Raw genomic sequence first — 16,469 nt, 5'->3', positions numbered from 1 at the left:
TGATAAGGCAGTATTATAGTGAGTGAATGAAAAAGGACATGGTAACTAAAAGCCTGCCACACGATTGATGAAATTTCATATTAAGAAGAGAGGAATAAGGTTGGAAAGTGCATAGAAAGATGAGGCACTAATAAATACAAAGGAGAAACAAAAGAGGAAACTTGAAATCATCATTGCAGAAAATTATGACTAAAAGCCTCAAAGATTATAATTGCAAAGAGGGGTTTAGTAAATCAGTTCTGCACTCACTAGAGGACGGATTAGAGAGGATTACAATTGACATATACAGAGTTTGGAAGAGCACAGAAAGTTATACTGCAGATGTTTGAGAAGTTATAAAGATAGCTGACTGAAAAAGGAAGGGTTGAACATCAAGAGTTTTAGGAGGCACCCATTCTTTTAGGAAGAAATGAAATATAGCATAAGAAGAGAGTAATATTCAGCAGGCACAGAGCAAGAACTGTAAGCAGAGTAGTAGCTTTGTTTCCCCACTTTGGTCTAGGAGGCCATTATAACCTCTTCTGGCCTAACACGAATTTTGAGAAAGGCAATTCCAACTTTAGATATGGGGCAATTCCAAAAGTGATAATTTAAAAATATAAATAAAGGCTACAAGCACAGTGATGCTTGCCAGAATCCCCTTAGAACTTTGAAAGAATCTTGCTTTATTAAGTTGCCAAAATTATTGCCAGGAGAGAATGAAATACTCCTATATTAGGGACGAGGCAATTAACTGGAGAGGAGGACAGGTAAGGACAGCTAAGGGTCTATGTAACAAGTATCAGCAGAGGCCCATTTGCTCACCAGTGTTTGCATGGCCTCACTGGGTTTGAATTCTTTCCCCTGAAATTACAGCATTTTAGTCCACACAGCTATCTTTAGTTCTTTAATGAGATCACTTGGACAATTAATGCTTGAAGCTCTGTGAAGTCTGCAAGGGGTTAGCTGAAGACTGCTGTTGCAGCATGAGATCTCTCTCATTTTTTTCTCTAATAATTAGAACTACACATGCAAATAAAGGGCCATCAAATACTTCCAAGACTCGGGACACACAGGTACATGAGAACCTGACAGTGTAAATGACTTCAAGTTTCAGGCTAGAATTTTATTATGATAATACTGAGGAGAGGTATGATAGGCTCTCACATTTTATATGGGCATTTTTCTGGTCTGGTAAAGGGGGTTAACAAGGCTTCCACAGCACAGCCATGCACTGAGGTATAAAGCTGGAGTCCACCTTTAGACCTGGCTCACTTTCAGGTCCCCCGACTCTTCCTCTCACAAGGGGATGAAACACCAAAGGACCTGTTTGTGTCAGAGTGGGAAGGGGAGGTTCTGTGTCCTGCACACCAGTGAAAGTTTACTTGCAAACCACCCTTCAGTTTTCAGAGGCAGCTCCTATCCTTGTTACTCATGGGGTGACTGCAGCCTCTGGCCAGTTCAGCATTCAGAATGTGCTGGGGAGATGAGCCAGTGTGGACTGGCAGAAACACTGCCTACAGGAGACTGCCCAGGCCCTGGGAATGGAAGTTGAGCTACAGGGGAGAGAGGACAGCATGGACCTAGCACACAGACCGGGCATGGAATCAGTCCAGCAGACTGACCAGGGCCACTTGGTTGCATTTTGTGAGTGTCCATCAGTGGCAAGGAGTAGATAGTATCTGGGATGTGTGGCTCATGCCTGGCTGAAAGTCACAGCAGACCATGCAGAACAATAATATTTGACTGTTGTTTTCAACCCATATAACACATGGTCTGGGGGAGGAGAAGCTGATGAAAATGAGGTCATTTTCAGAAATATGTTTAAAATGTGGATATAGGTAAAGGAGATACCATGCATTTTATTTTCTTGGCTTTTAATCTATGAAAGGTGGACATATCTTCCAGAAGATTTAAGGTCTGTTATTGAAAGAACAAATTGTTTATCTTGGAGAGCTAACTCACCATCATTTGGTGTACTGGTCAGTAGCCACAGGTGATGACAAACTACATGTTCTTCCATCTTTTCTAAAACATTGCATTTACTTAAGTAGAAAACCCTTAGTGACCTGTCCTCTAGCCATGCCCAGTGAAAGCAGGACACCTGAAAGACCAAGCATGTCTACGTGCTGAGGAATTAGAGTCATCAGGGTTGGAAAAGACCTCTAAAATTGTCAAAAGTCACACTGTCTGCACCACAACCCCTTCACCACCTCTCTGGGCAGCCCATTCCAATGCTTAACCACTCTTTCTGTGAATAAATTTTTTCCAATATCCAACCTGAACCTCCCCTGGTGGAACTTGACCCCATTTCCTCTTGTCCTGTCACTGGTCACCAGGAAGAATGACCAACATCTGTCTCACCACAGCCTCCTTTCAGGTGGTTGTAGAGAGCTATGAGGTCTCCCCTCAGCCTCTTCTCCAAGCTGAACAGCCCCAGTTCTCCAGTTCCCTCAGCCTCTCCTCCTATGCCTGTTATGCAGACCCCTAACCAGCCTTGTTGCCCTCCTCTGCACCCTCCCCAGCACCTCAATGTCCTTCCTATACCACAGTGTCCAAAACCACCACAGTACTTAAGGTTGAGTATAGGAGCAAAGGGAAGGAGTCCACGTAACTCCACAACACCAGTGGGATGAAAGGTGTGGTGAAGTCAAAGGGGAAAGTAAAAGATTTGACTGTGGCATTTTTGGTGTGTGCTTGATTCTGCACCCTCTTCTATTCAGACAGTGAATAAAGCACTGTATTTCTCCAGCCTCACCATGGGTTTTCCACTGCCTTTTCTCAGGCCTGGGCTCTTGCCCTCTCTGATTGCTTTGGGGAAATGACACTGTGGCACAAGACCTGCTGCACTGTGCAGATTAGGAAGAGGAGAAGGAATTACTTATTTAGGTGCAAAAAAGTTAATGGATACTTAATTTCAGCTTGTACATTTGCTCCTGGTAAACTGGAGTGGGAAGATTTTCTGCTGTACCGAATGCTACTTGGAGAAGCAGTTGAAATGTGCAGTTCTAAATTTATATGTGATAGTCTCCAATATTACAAAAATTAAAATACTATGAATCATCGCATCAGCATTCTAGGTCACTCTTATTCCCAGATGTCAGAGTTAAAAATACTAATGAGGGTTTTTTTAAGTGAAAGTTATTAAAAGTTATTAAAAATAACTTTCCGGTTAGGAAGTAAAACTTGATACCTAAATGCCAAGACATCACTAGGGATACTTGCTTTTGTACCTTCTCAATCACGGTGTGATAAGTTTCTGATGGAAACTCCTTAAAAATTTCCCCAGATATTAGGAAAAACAAGCGTAGGAATGAAATTCCTGCTGTCCTAAAGTCAGTGGGACCTTGGCTGAAATCACAGAAGGGAGTTATAATTCAACTACAGAAACAGGATTCTGACCATAGATGTGTTCTACAATTCAAAAATAGTGACATTGAGAATACACTTACGCTACAGTAGCTTGAGACTAAAAACTAGCCTTAAGTTTCCAAATAACAAAAACAAAGGGTAAATCACAGATTTTTAAGATAGTGAAAAGGCTGGGAACAGACAGTACTGTCTTTAAGATACTCTGATTTATCCACTCTCTAAAACATCCACATTGAAGGCCAGTGGCCAAATTTGTTATCACGATAGAATAGCATCCAGAAACCTCATCAGGATTTATCCTTAATTTTGTAATTTGCTTTGCACATCTACTGAAAGAGGGAGGTTCTCAAGACTTTTTGCCAGCTCAGCTTTAATAGAAATGAAAATGTAATAAAAGTTTTTCTTCTTTCTAACCTGAGATGTTGCAATGAAGTGCTATGAACACAAAACAGTAGAAGAAACATAAAACTTAATTGAAAGTCTGTGTAGAGCTTTAATCTGCTAATACAGAACTGGCTAGATCTTGTTGTACTGATTTATAGGAAGAAAACTTCACACCAAAGATAGTGGTGGACACACCACCCCAGCATTTGTATTCTGCTTTGGCTCCTCTTTGGACACTGAAGTCCTTCTGAGCCTTTCTACACCAAACGACTGCTGCAAACCAGCTGCAAGGTTGCCTTTTTGCAAATCTGACTTTCAAAACAGAATACAGAAAATGTAATGAAGGCTTGACCATTAACCTTTAGAGAACATTTAGATCTATGCCTGTAAATTCAGTTTTGCAAGTGGTATGACAGTTAATCAATCTCACCATTTTTAGAATTACAAGCAAAATCCCCTTTGATTTACTGTCCTCAGTGTTTCCAAACTAAGCATAACAGAACTACTCCCTTACATTTATAAGCATTCTGTAGAACCTAGTCAAGCTATTCCTTTGCTAAGTATATAGGAAAGGAAGAAACAGATTCTTTTCAATACCATTACTGAATACTGGAAATTATTCAGATTCAGTTATGACAGGAATATATCATCACAAAGTCTTATTTTGTTCCCATCTCCACTTCCTCACTCTCTGATTCTGCTGCAAGAAATGTAGTTCTACATGTATTAGGGGTCTCTATACATACGCACACACACACACACACACACACAGATACAAGTGTAGGCACAGAGGTAAATAAGGAGACAACCATTTTCTGTATCTGCAAAGCACTTACAAATCCTTAGATAAAAATCACTGAAAATGCACAAGCAATCACCACAGCAAAAGCACTACTGCTTGACGATGCTATCTGAAGATGCTGCTGCATCCATACATCAGCACAAACACGACAGCACCAGGCAAATATTAGCACTAGCAGTGGGGTTCAGTCCACAGCATTCTAGTTTCCTAAAGCCAAGGTTTCAAATGAAATGTAGCAATTAGTTCAAAATACTGAAGGAAAGAAACTGGACAGCTATGGAAAAAGCATGGTTTGTGTATGATTATACAATTTGTGACCTTCCACCTAAAGAAGAAAACAAAAAAGAAACTGTAACTACAGAACATTTCTGATGCAAAATTCCATTAACTGAGGAGAAAATTGAAAGCAACAAAACAGATACGAAAATGCCATAAGCTGGATTTCAAAGCAATTTTCCTGCTATGATTAAAAGATGCCCATCGTTTAACCATGCTGCGAAGTATATTTTTGTAAGTCATCCCAGGAAAAAAAGAAAATAACGATATTTTTTGAATATTCTTTCCATACTCTGCACTTTTTCTTTTCTTCTTTCCTTCAAGGAGATTGTGAGAGATTTAAACTTGCTTGGGGACAGATTAGAGAAAAAAGTAATAGCAGTCGTAAACTGTTTAGGGAGTGAATTACTGTCTCCTCTTTTATTTGGGATTAGACATACTTAAACAAGATCAGTAAGGGACTTTCTGAGGAAAAAAAAAAACCAAACAGTGGCTGTCAAGAAGAAATATTTGCTATACCTAGAAAATGAAATAGTTTTCTACTCAGAATAAAAAATACTACATACAATGTATCTGGAAAATAAGGCACAAATGAAATATTTTTTGGAAGGAAAGATTAAAACTTATCTGTGTCTCAAAAACCAGGGGAAACTGCTAGTCACAAGAAAAAAAAGCCTGGTATTCCAAAGAACTTCTAACTTCATATTTGAGATGTGATATTTTGTAACATGGGACCTGGTATTAGAAGATGACTTCATTGTTGATGTGTAAAACTGAGTGGTGGTTGTCTGAAAGAGAAATTTGTTCAGGTCTTCTAAGAAAAAAATCTCACCTGGTTATAGGTTCTTGCTTTAAATTTACCCTTCTTTGTTAAATGATTTTAGGTTTGCTGCACAATCTATGTTTTCTTAAACTGATAGAGGAGAATAATGACTCCAGCTGCATTTGATGAGGAAGAACCACCTGTACTAGTGAGGTACGTAAATATACTCCGTAACTATTTAAACTTCCTAAATTTTGTCAGAGAAACAAGCTCTTGCTTTTGAAGTTGTGAATTATTATTAGTAATTATAATACTGTCCTTGGTTAGGACAATACAACTGGCAAGAAATCGTGTGGTGATCTGGAGCTGAACATGTGCTCCTTGTCTCTTAAGATCTGTGAACCCACCCTGTTACTATGGGGAAGACATAGGATGGTGTGCTTCCTAGACTGCTTCCAAGCAACCCCTACAGAACAACGCAGGAGTCCCACCACTACTTTTAAGCAAAGAATGAAAAGGAACAGTTTTAGTTGCTGTTTTGACTAGGGTCTGCAGGGCAGTGAGAAAAGACTTGACTTGTGTCACAAAATGCCTATGAAAAGGGTACTTCTTTACTGTCATGCTCCAGCAGACCAAGAAGAGGTAAAAAGTGATCTGATACTGTTTAGTAGTCTCATTCCTTATGTCCAGCAAAAACCAGCCTGAGAACTGTCCTTGTGGTAACACCTAGCTATGATTTCCAAAGAACCATGCACCAGGTGGAGACAGATGGAGCACAACGTGCTTAACCATTTCCCCTCCCTATAATCAGTGTGCCTCCTGTGTTTGGGGCAGTCAGGGGAGAGCAAGAGTGATTCTCCACATTGCCTGAAGAGACACAGACAGTTTCCACTTTCCTTGTGCCACCTGAGTGCAAAGAAAGAAGAACAGGGAAAATTAATTGCCCTGACATATTGAGTGTGGCTGTGCAAGGTATCTTATATGTTTTGACTGAGGGCTAAAAGGATTGGACATCACTGGTGCACATGTGGATCAGGTGAAGATACAGATGGTTGCACACTTACAAAAGGATTTTTTTTAACATCAGACAAAATGAAAAGGAGGAAGGATGAGGAAAATATAAATAAGTAATGAGGTATAAAGATTAGTCTAAGCTTCCTGAGTTACTATGTAAGTACAGTGAAATATCACCAAGAAAGCATTCCTGCCTTTTTTCCTACAGCACAGCAATATCTGTGTATTTAACTAATGTGACAAGTTTCAGTGTGTCCTAATCAAACCTAATCAGCCCTAGTTTCTACTAGGTACTGCACTGATCAATGGAAAAGCTTTCTAGGCAAGAACTTGGAAAATGATAAAAGCATTTGTGATCATTATTTTCTGCTTTTGACAATGATCTATGTCTGTACAGCTCATCAGTCATCTCTTGTAAAAACAGCCTGGCACTTTGATCAAACAGCCAACAATAGCTTTCCGCGTAAGGTAAAATGTTATGAGAGGCCATCAGATAGAAATCACATTTTCTCTGAACAATAGAAACCTAGAAATGATGTGCTTGATGTACTTGCAAATAAAATAATGTGAAAGGTGATATCTTCACACAGGTTAAAAGACAGTGATCCTTTTATTCACCTCTCTGTGTGTTAAACAAACCTCACTGTCATGTTGCAGCTGAGATGGAGTGTCTACACGGTGATAAAGAGCCACATTCCAGCTCTACAAAACATAACTGCCACTGTTGAAAAATTACCTGCATTAAACCTTACACTTATCCCACAAATTTTAAGAGCAAGATGTGGGAGTTTGATTTTGATTACAGGCCTCTGTCTGTGTGGTAGGCAAAGGTCTTTAACCTACGTGTTCTGAATGTAGTAGGTACATAGTTTCATCAATGTCATGCCTCATTGGGTCAGTGTAGGATTTTATCTAAAACCAGAGGCTTTTCAGTTTACACTGTATATGCAAACACAACCTTTTACTGTGCTCTCTGTCTTTTGTTTCATTGAGAGGATCATGGTATTTACAGAACGGGGAGCTGGAGGCATCTCAAACTTATTTTACTCACTTAGATTCCTACTGAGTCAAGGTCTTCAAAAGAGAAAGGTTGTTTATTTGAAGACAAGTGTGTGCCAGAGCCAGTGAAGCTGCACACTTTTTAGTGTTAGAAAAATTGCCCCTCTTCCTTTTCTACTGTGTCTTTCCCCAAACTTCCATTGACTGCAACAACATTAATTTTTAAGAAGGCTGACACAGATTCTCTGCTTCTGAACATAAACTGAAGTAAAACATATTATATCCCAATTTTTTTTGCAGTCTGTAAACTACTGATTATTTTTGCACTAGGGGTAATACTGATGAAGATAATCTTCTCTTGAAGATCTCTCTGTGCTATGAGACGTGAGTCAAGAGTCACATAGGTATTTAGGCACTTCCCTTTATCTCAAAGAAAGACCGCATTTGGATTCTGGGCCCAAGTTCACATAGCATGATATGGCTGGAGTTCATATGAACATCAGATATTGACCTCCAAATGAACAAAGTTAACCAGTTAAGTTGCAATTCTGTAAGGATGATCATCCTTACTAAATAAAAGACTGGAAGAAAGCACCTCATGCAAATGCAACACAGAACATCCTGCTCTGATGTAAACCAGGATTACACCATCTTTCTCACATGTAGATGACATATAAACTGAACAGTTCCCTAAACCAGCCTTAGAACTTTCTATTAACTTCTGATTTTGCAACGGTTACAGTCCAATAGACAAAACTCTATTATCTGAGGAGTAATGGCTACTTGGTATTCCACTCCAGTTCCAGTCCTATGTGGTGTTTACCATCTGAATCAATTCTCAGTTCTGACAAAAATGCTACAAAATATCTGTGTAGTCCTATTGCAAAAGTAGTTCAAAAGGTAAAGGAAAATGCACAGGTAAAGTTTTAACTGAAGTTGGAATTCGAAGCAAGCAGAGAAGTTGCCTGTAGCCTACATGAGAGATGTAATGGGGAGAGGAGTATCAGCTCAGAAATAATTTTAATTGATAGGCAATTCCTTTTTTTTTTAATTTTTAAATTTGATAAAGAGAAAGAAAAATACCTATTAATACTATCTTAAAGAATGCTATCAATCAGCTGCCAAGAATGGTGGTCTCAATCCTCACGACCTCCTGGCCCATTTGTGCTTTGGAGTTACCTTGGTGTCCACCTCCTCCCGCAGACAGCGGACCCCAGAAGCTAAACTAGAAATTTAATAATGCAAAATCATGAATAATCTCCTGTTTGATTGCTTAACTTTGTAAATCAGTCCAGTGTGTGGGCAGGTTAATGCCAGTGTTGGTGCAAAGTAGAGGGGGTAGGAACAGGACTGGTTGCTCTTAGGCTTGTCTAGTAGGAAAATACCTGAAAAACTCAGAATAGCGAAGTTTTTCCTTTCCTTGTTTTCCGAAGAAATGTACCAGCAATGTGGTATCAGCACTACAGCTTTCTGATTCTGCTTCCTATAAAACAAAACAAAAAGTGTGATTAATTATTAAGCATTCTATGATTATTAATATTTATTCACAACAAATCTGGATATAGTTATTTGAACTAGAATTTCAGAAGAGATACTTGCAATGTAATTACTGTTCCCAAAGCTATTATGCAGGATCTCAGAGCTGAATAATTCTTTCACATAACTGGTAACAGTGTATATTATATGCTCTGTTTCTAAATAGTCTGTATGAAAGATGAGTACAATTTACAGGCACCTTTGGTGTATTTGATTAAGAACTGAGAAAGTTGCTAGTTAAACCTTTAAAAAGCTTTGTTGCCGTGAACAGAAGCTTTAAATAAAGTTAACACCTTTGTAAAATTTTTTTGTGTATTTCTAATTTGTTACAGCCATTTAAAGACATTCATGACAGCGTAAGAAAACTAGAAAAACACAAACATTTACAGTGCTCATAATAAGGTTTTGCAAGGCTTCTTGTGAATTGTCTATCTGATGAAGAGATTCCTGCAGAAGAAGGATGCACATTATTTCAACTCAACATCATTTTTAGCAAGCCTAAAACCACATATAATGCTGGATTTCTGTTCTTCTTTCAGCACTAGCACATTGGCATTTCTTTGAATGCAAAAGACCACTAAGCAACATGAAGAGAGATTTTTTCTTTTTTTTGTAAGTCTGGAGGGATTTCAACAAACTATTCTTATGACATCTAAATAGCCTCTGTGTCTTTTATCTGGTTGAAGAGGTAAGATGAAAGACAAGAGTCTATTCATAAGATTTAATACTAATGGTTATTTAGCTTTCAGCATCATCAATAACAAGTTCCATTAGTTCACTGTTTCATGCTTACTGCATATGTGATGCAGTTATTTTATAGTTAAAGAGCTAACATTCCTCATTTCTACTGCAAAATACAATTCACTAAATGCCAGTACTATGAGTTATCTATGAGTGAACCTAGAAAAAAACTTTTCAAGCTACATGCAAACTGTACTTACTGAACTTTATCATTTAACTGCAGGCAAAGTACACTTAAATGCCCACAAGATCCATCCTTCCAAAGTTTAAACACTTCAGATTACTGTGAAGACTGATGCATAAACATTAGTATATGCTTTTTTTAAAAAGTAGAAAGTCTAACATACATTTATGCTTCTTTGAATTTTAAACCCAAAGTACTCATAGCAGAATGCAAAGTTTTCTAAGAAACAAAGAACCCACATATTTCTCAATGCAATGAGAGACAAACCTTTTTGTGGGTTTTTTTGCTTACATGTTTAAAGGAGACTTTAAAAATGAAAGAAATAAATTTGCTGATGTAATTTTGAATACTGAACTCATGATCACACAATTTAATGCTGCCAATTTAATTACACTACATTAAAACCAGTGTTGCACTGAAAACAACCTGGAAAAAATAAGTTTTAAAATAACCTTCTAAGGAGAACTAAGGCTGTGACAGAAAAAGCTTTTTTCATGTTTCTGTAGTTTTAAGCTAGAACAAGATATACAAACAATACCCGTTTCATCTTATCTAAGATGACAAAGCCTATCCCTGGATTTATAACAAATATGCACCTACTTTTTGGCTACCCTCTTTATCAGTTGAAATTCCAAAGTGGAATTGGCAGACATCCAAACACTATGTTAGTGAGAGTTAAATGTATTTGAAAACTACAGAACAGTCCATTTCTTTAAAACAGAATATGCAATAGGAGACCACAGAGACTACTGCTTAAGGGTAAAATAAAAAAAAAAATTTGCTTTTCCTAGAGCTAATGCTATTAAATAAAGTACATGTTAGTACATAATTCCTTTTTGTCCACAGAATCATTAGGAGCTTTTGCTGCTGAACTGTATAAATTAGTACCAACACAACAAATCTTTGTAGAAGATAATGAGAGCTCTATTAGTATTTCCAACACCTCACCCTCCTGAGCTTAGGTAGGAGAATAACTTATGTTTGGAATGTCTCTCTTGGCAATGAGGATGACATGGTAACCTAAATCCTGGTACTGTAAAATGGACCACTCTGGTAGCTTTGAGTCACAGAACTACAACCTAAATTGAGGAAAGTTCATATTCGGGTGTATCTGGTGGCTTCAGTCTGGGGAGGGTGCAGCACAGCACCCTCTCTAGGCTGTGTGCTTTATAGAAAGCTGAGGAGGGGTGGTGATGTTCTGAGTTTTATCTTGATACAAGCACTGGATGGGGCCCAGACATGTTTCTCAACTGGGGAGGTCAGACATCCTCCTGGGACCACTGGTTCATGCAAAGAATCCTAAAGACCAAGTCTCTATGAACTAATGAACATGTGTACCTACATTAGAGAGACCTATGTTCCTAGTGCAATCTACCCCTTGTACACTGTTCAAAAGCACCATTAAGTGTTAAATTATGCAATTATTCCTTTTTAAGCAAGATCAGATAACACACCATTTATTTCCTTATTGTGTTACAAAGACTAACATAGAAGCCTGATGATGCAAACATTGAATCATGGCACAGACCTAATCCTCTAACTCTCCACTGAGCTTTTGACATTTAGGACCTGATACTACAACAAGTAGCAACAAGTGCTACAGAGAAGAAACTTATCACTCAGTGAGACAAGATTTTCAGAATAATGTACCTAACTGATTTTTTAAATTAATCTGAAATGTTAATAGACTTACTGTCTCTAGATTCTTACCACGTTCCATGGCAGAATTTGCCTTGGGCATGACTGGAAAGCATTCATGATGATTAAAATCTGTAATATGCCCCTTGTTCTCTTACTTGCTTCCTGTGAGATGGTATTTGCTGTGCAATGTCTTGTTTCAATAGCACTTGTAAAAGTAATACATATTTTGGATTGAAATTTTTTGTTACGATAGAAGGAGAGCAATATATGAAAAACAGGGGTATAAAAGATAGGAGGGTCAAGGAAAACAAAAATTTAGTTTCTGTTTGCTACAGATGCCCCACATCTTTCCAAAGTTATAACTAAATCTTTGAAGTTTTTTCTAAGTCCACTTCTCTGAAATGGTCTTTTTCAGTTGCCAGGTCAGTCATGGTAGGCATCTCTGGAGGCAATGCAGACTTCAGTCTAAGCAGCCTAGCCCCAAACACTGCTCAAGAGCATAATTTCTGTCATTTTGAGAGTCTCCAAAACATTGGGATATATTCCACAATTCAGTTATGGGAAGAAGGTTTAAAAGATATAACCATATGCAAAATTAATCCTGCCAAGTACAGCTAGTCAAAAGAACTGTGAACAGGCAAGACAGTGAGATCAGATCTGTATCTTCAAAGCAGTCTTTTTAAGCAGATCCCAGACAAATGGATACAATGGAATCAACAATGGATCATTTTATGATGAATCACCTTTAATCATGTGATTCTTCCCCTCTATTTAGCCCTCCTGAGACTCCACCTAGATTACTCCAGTTCTGGAGTACCCAACACTGGAAAGATGTAGAGCTCTTTAAGTTAAGTCCAGAGGAGGGCCCCAAGTATGATCAGAGGGCTGGAGCACCTTCCCTATGAAGACAGGCTGACGAAGTTGGGGTTGTTCAGCCTGGAGAAGAGGAGGCTCCACAGCCTTCCAATACCTGAGGGGTGCCCACAGAAAAGCTGGGGAGGGATGTTTTACTGGGGCATGTAGTGACAGGACAAAGGGTAATGGCTCTAAACTGTGAGTAGATTCAGGTTAGATTGCAGGAAGAAATTCTTTGGCTTAAGCATGTTGAGACTCTGGCAGAGGTTGCACAGGGAAGTTGTGGATGATCCCTCCCTGGAAGTGTTCAAGGCCATGTTGGATGGAGCTCTGAGCAATCTTGTCTAGTGGGAGGTGTTCCTCCCCATGCAGGGGGTTGGAACTAGGTGGTCTTTAAGGTCCCTTCCAATCCAAACCATTCTATGATTCTATGTAAATCCATACTAAAAAATGTTATTGTTTTGCAAGCCACTTTCTTACAAGGTAGGATTCAAGAATACATCTGGTCTTGTATAAACAGGATAAACTGTGCACATTTTTTTTCTACAGGGTATATAACAGGCAATATCTGAGAAAAAATCTGATGGAGCATTTTCCAAGCAATAAAGAACTTGTAACCCAGCATTCAAGAACATCCAACACTCCCATTACCTGGGGATTAGCTGTTTTTTGACAACAGCTAATGTCACAGAATTGCTATGCTGTACCATAAAAGCCTTTAGCAAGGAAGATTCATAGGACATTCGTAGATGTCCTCAGCTTTCAGTGTGTGACCTATGGTTCATCAGCTTATGAGAAGGTACAGAATGAAAATGGTTTCCCAGTCAGGTGACCTAAACATTGCTTGGGATAGCACCTCACAAGAATTCAGGCCCTGCTTTCCTGTCACACCACACTTTAAAAATATTAATTTCTGTGAAAAGTAGAGAATTCATAATAAGGACACCCTCAGGAGGTATGATGTTCAGGGTAGCACACTCATTTGATTAATGTAGACTTGGTCTCAAAGGCAGAGCACACCCATTCTCAGCATGTCTAAACCTTGATCTCAGCACTAAAAGTGACTCCTTTTCTATTCTATTTTTCAGGTAATCCACGTTCAGGTTGCCAGGTGAGTCTTTGTTATCACAAAATGCCAAGTAAGCATGCTCGTTTGCAACATTTCCAGTTTATTCCAATTAATTTTACAAGCAATTGCACTAGGTAGCCTTCAGAGACCATGACCAGATTCTCACTGTTCTGAATCAAGGGCTGGAGCTGTTAGAGCAAAGCCAAATCATGTTTTCCCTGCCCTGTCAGGAGCCCACACTGCTATCTGGCTTCTCTAGCTATGTAATTTAAAGCACTTCAGACTAGGTTAAGTAGCTGAGACTGAAGGGGTGGCCTTGCCTCACACACCCTTGCAATGCTACAGTGACCACAACAGGCTTCCAGAGTGACTCCTCAGGGGAAAGGGTTTTGCTGTCAAAGCCAAATTCAATGTACTAGCAAAACAGGTACCTAGAAAGATGTCTGAACACACATTTCTTTGCCTCTCTTGAGATTATAAAGTCATCAGATCATGTGGAAAAAGAAAATATTTTCCTTGTCCATGAGGTAAAAAATAGCCCAGCAGTTTTTTAGTAATGTATTTTGATGCCACATGGCTTGGTTCTTTATGGGGTTTACCTGCCTGGAAAGCTTCTTTTAAATTATGCAGGAATATTGCAATACTCCATGGTTTAAAGTATCTAAAAGCTTTTCAACAGAATTAAATGTTAATCTGCTGATGCAAAATGTTCACATTTATGCTGCAGAAGATAAGTCACGGTAAAAAATGTCCATTCTGTATGAACTGAGAGATGACAAGACTAATGACATACTCTCTTGAGGAGGGATATTAATTTTAGTTTTGGCCCAGCTCCTTGCAAAATTCAATATGCTGCCTCTCTTTTCAGAGTATTTCTCCACTAGAAGATAGCATAGCTGTCAAGCACCATCTTTCCCCCTCTAGTTTATGCAGTCTGTAGCTATTGTAGACTCTGGGCTCTACAGACTGAGAAGCTATGGCAAGAAAACTTTAAATTAATTAGAGATGGCCAGGTTATGATGGCCCACAGAGTCTGTGGCTGAGGAGATGCATCACTATGCTGCAGTGTCTGAAGGTCTAAGTGAAAACTGTGATGACCAGGTAAATGGTAACAAAAGGAATAATGAAGGAAAAAAAAGTGAACAGGTTAAAACAACAGACACACAATCAACAAAGTAAAAATACACAAAAGTATCCATGTATGGGTCTAGAACTACACTGTTTATAGTCTGACTGAACTTTATTACAAAAAGAGAATATTTGCTAAAAAATTGATAAATTGATAAAAAAAGAATTGATAGAAAAACCAAGAACTAGTTAAGTGTGTTTTAAAAACGTGTAAATGAAATACTTTATATGAGAAGCATATGTTTAACTATTTGGAAATGAGACAAATGCAAACATTATTTCCCAATATGGATTCCATTTTAAGAACAAATACAGAATATTCTGTACTGTTATTCCTTTGCTAACAGTAGCTAAAATTAACTTCTAAGTTAAAAACATAGTAAATTACAGGCCTTGAAACTACTTGATAACTCATAAATCTAAACCTGAAGAGGAAAGTCCCTGATCTAAACAACGGAGCTGTAGAGTAGATACCTGAAGCTATTAGCATTATTTTCAGTACCAGGATGCTCACACATGTATCACTACTAAGAGTACCTTTTTAAGGAACTCAGGGCATCAATACAGAAGCAACTAGTGCTGTTCACTGGGCAACACCTTTTTCAAAACACACCAAACTCTTCTGGCTTATGCACTTTCCTGTAACACTCTACATTACTTACAAGCAAGAAGAAAGAGCCTTGGCTCTTCTGTGAAGCATGGTCAAATGCTCAGCTGGATGTCCCACCTGAAGCAGAACAGTGGTGCTAGGGAGGCGAGACAGTCACTGCCTCTCTTGACTTCTGCACCACTTTCTCCAGTCTGGTTAGAATAAGCCAGGTTGCCTGTCTCCTAAATCTGCTTGCACCTCTCCTTCACTGTGTGCATGCCTGTGCCATGAGTAAAACAGATTGTCTGCTCTGCAAAAGTCAGCAAAAGTCTGAGTTGGCTAAGGCTCGGCATATTTTATTTTTTTTTTTGGCTTTTCTTTCAGCATCAATTACAATACTGGAAAAAGAATTGAAATATTGAAATATTGAATTGAAATATATTTATCTGTATAATGAAGTTCATTAAACTTCCATTTGAGGGCAATTACTAAGTGGTGAAATTCTGAATTTTAGATGTATAAGTCAAAGTCTCAGTAATAAAGGCAGAGATATAAACACACTGGGAGCATGGCAAGTGTACTGCTTTTTCTTTCCCTGATAGAGTATCTTGATGAGTATTAAGTGGTATTTCCACACAATAAATGAATGACACCTCTGTCTACATACTGGACAGGGAACACACCTGGGTATATCTGGTGGTTAAATAAAGTTGCAGACAACAATTTAAACATTATTTTTGTAAGTCAGTGACATTTTCTATTTTATATCAGAGACTTGAATTACTTTGAAAGAACTAATATACAATTATATATACAAAACATATACGAATAATATACAACTAAATATACAAAGTAATATATAACTGCCATAAATACTAAAAACAAGGGGTAAAAACATATGTATTGACTACACTGTGTAGTTAGATTCACTGCTTATAAAGCTAGTCAACTTCTTTTGTGAGACAAAGATTGAGGAAAGAAAAAAAAAATTAGAAGAAAAGTAATAATTTGAACTTCATTCAATAGAAATATAGAGTCCAGAAGAATTTCAAGATATCTGTACTCCTCAAAGCTATTTAATTCTTCTTTTGAACAGGCTATAATTGCATTTATAATCTGCTAAGAAACCGTATTAAA

General features: G+C 38.2%; 1 protein-coding gene across 1 annotated transcript in view; it reads right to left on the bottom strand.

Moving 5' to 3' along the window:
* Positions 1–16,469, bottom strand: part of MICU2 (mitochondrial calcium uptake 2) — a 138,381-nt gene that overhangs the window by 4,943 nt on the left and 116,969 nt on the right. Inside the window, exon 8 of the mRNA XM_030452337.1 lies at positions 8,975–9,072. Coding sequence (XP_030308197.1) covers positions 8,975–9,072 — 98 coding nt within the window. The remainder of the gene's footprint in view (positions 1–8,974; positions 9,073–16,469) is intronic.

This window comes from Calypte anna, chromosome 1 (assembly GCF_003957555.1).
Source record: "Calypte anna isolate BGI_N300 chromosome 1, bCalAnn1_v1.p, whole genome shotgun sequence".
NCBI lineage: Eukaryota > Metazoa > Chordata > Aves > Apodiformes > Trochilidae > Calypte > Calypte anna.
This window is presented reverse-complemented; position numbering and strand designations above follow the sequence as displayed.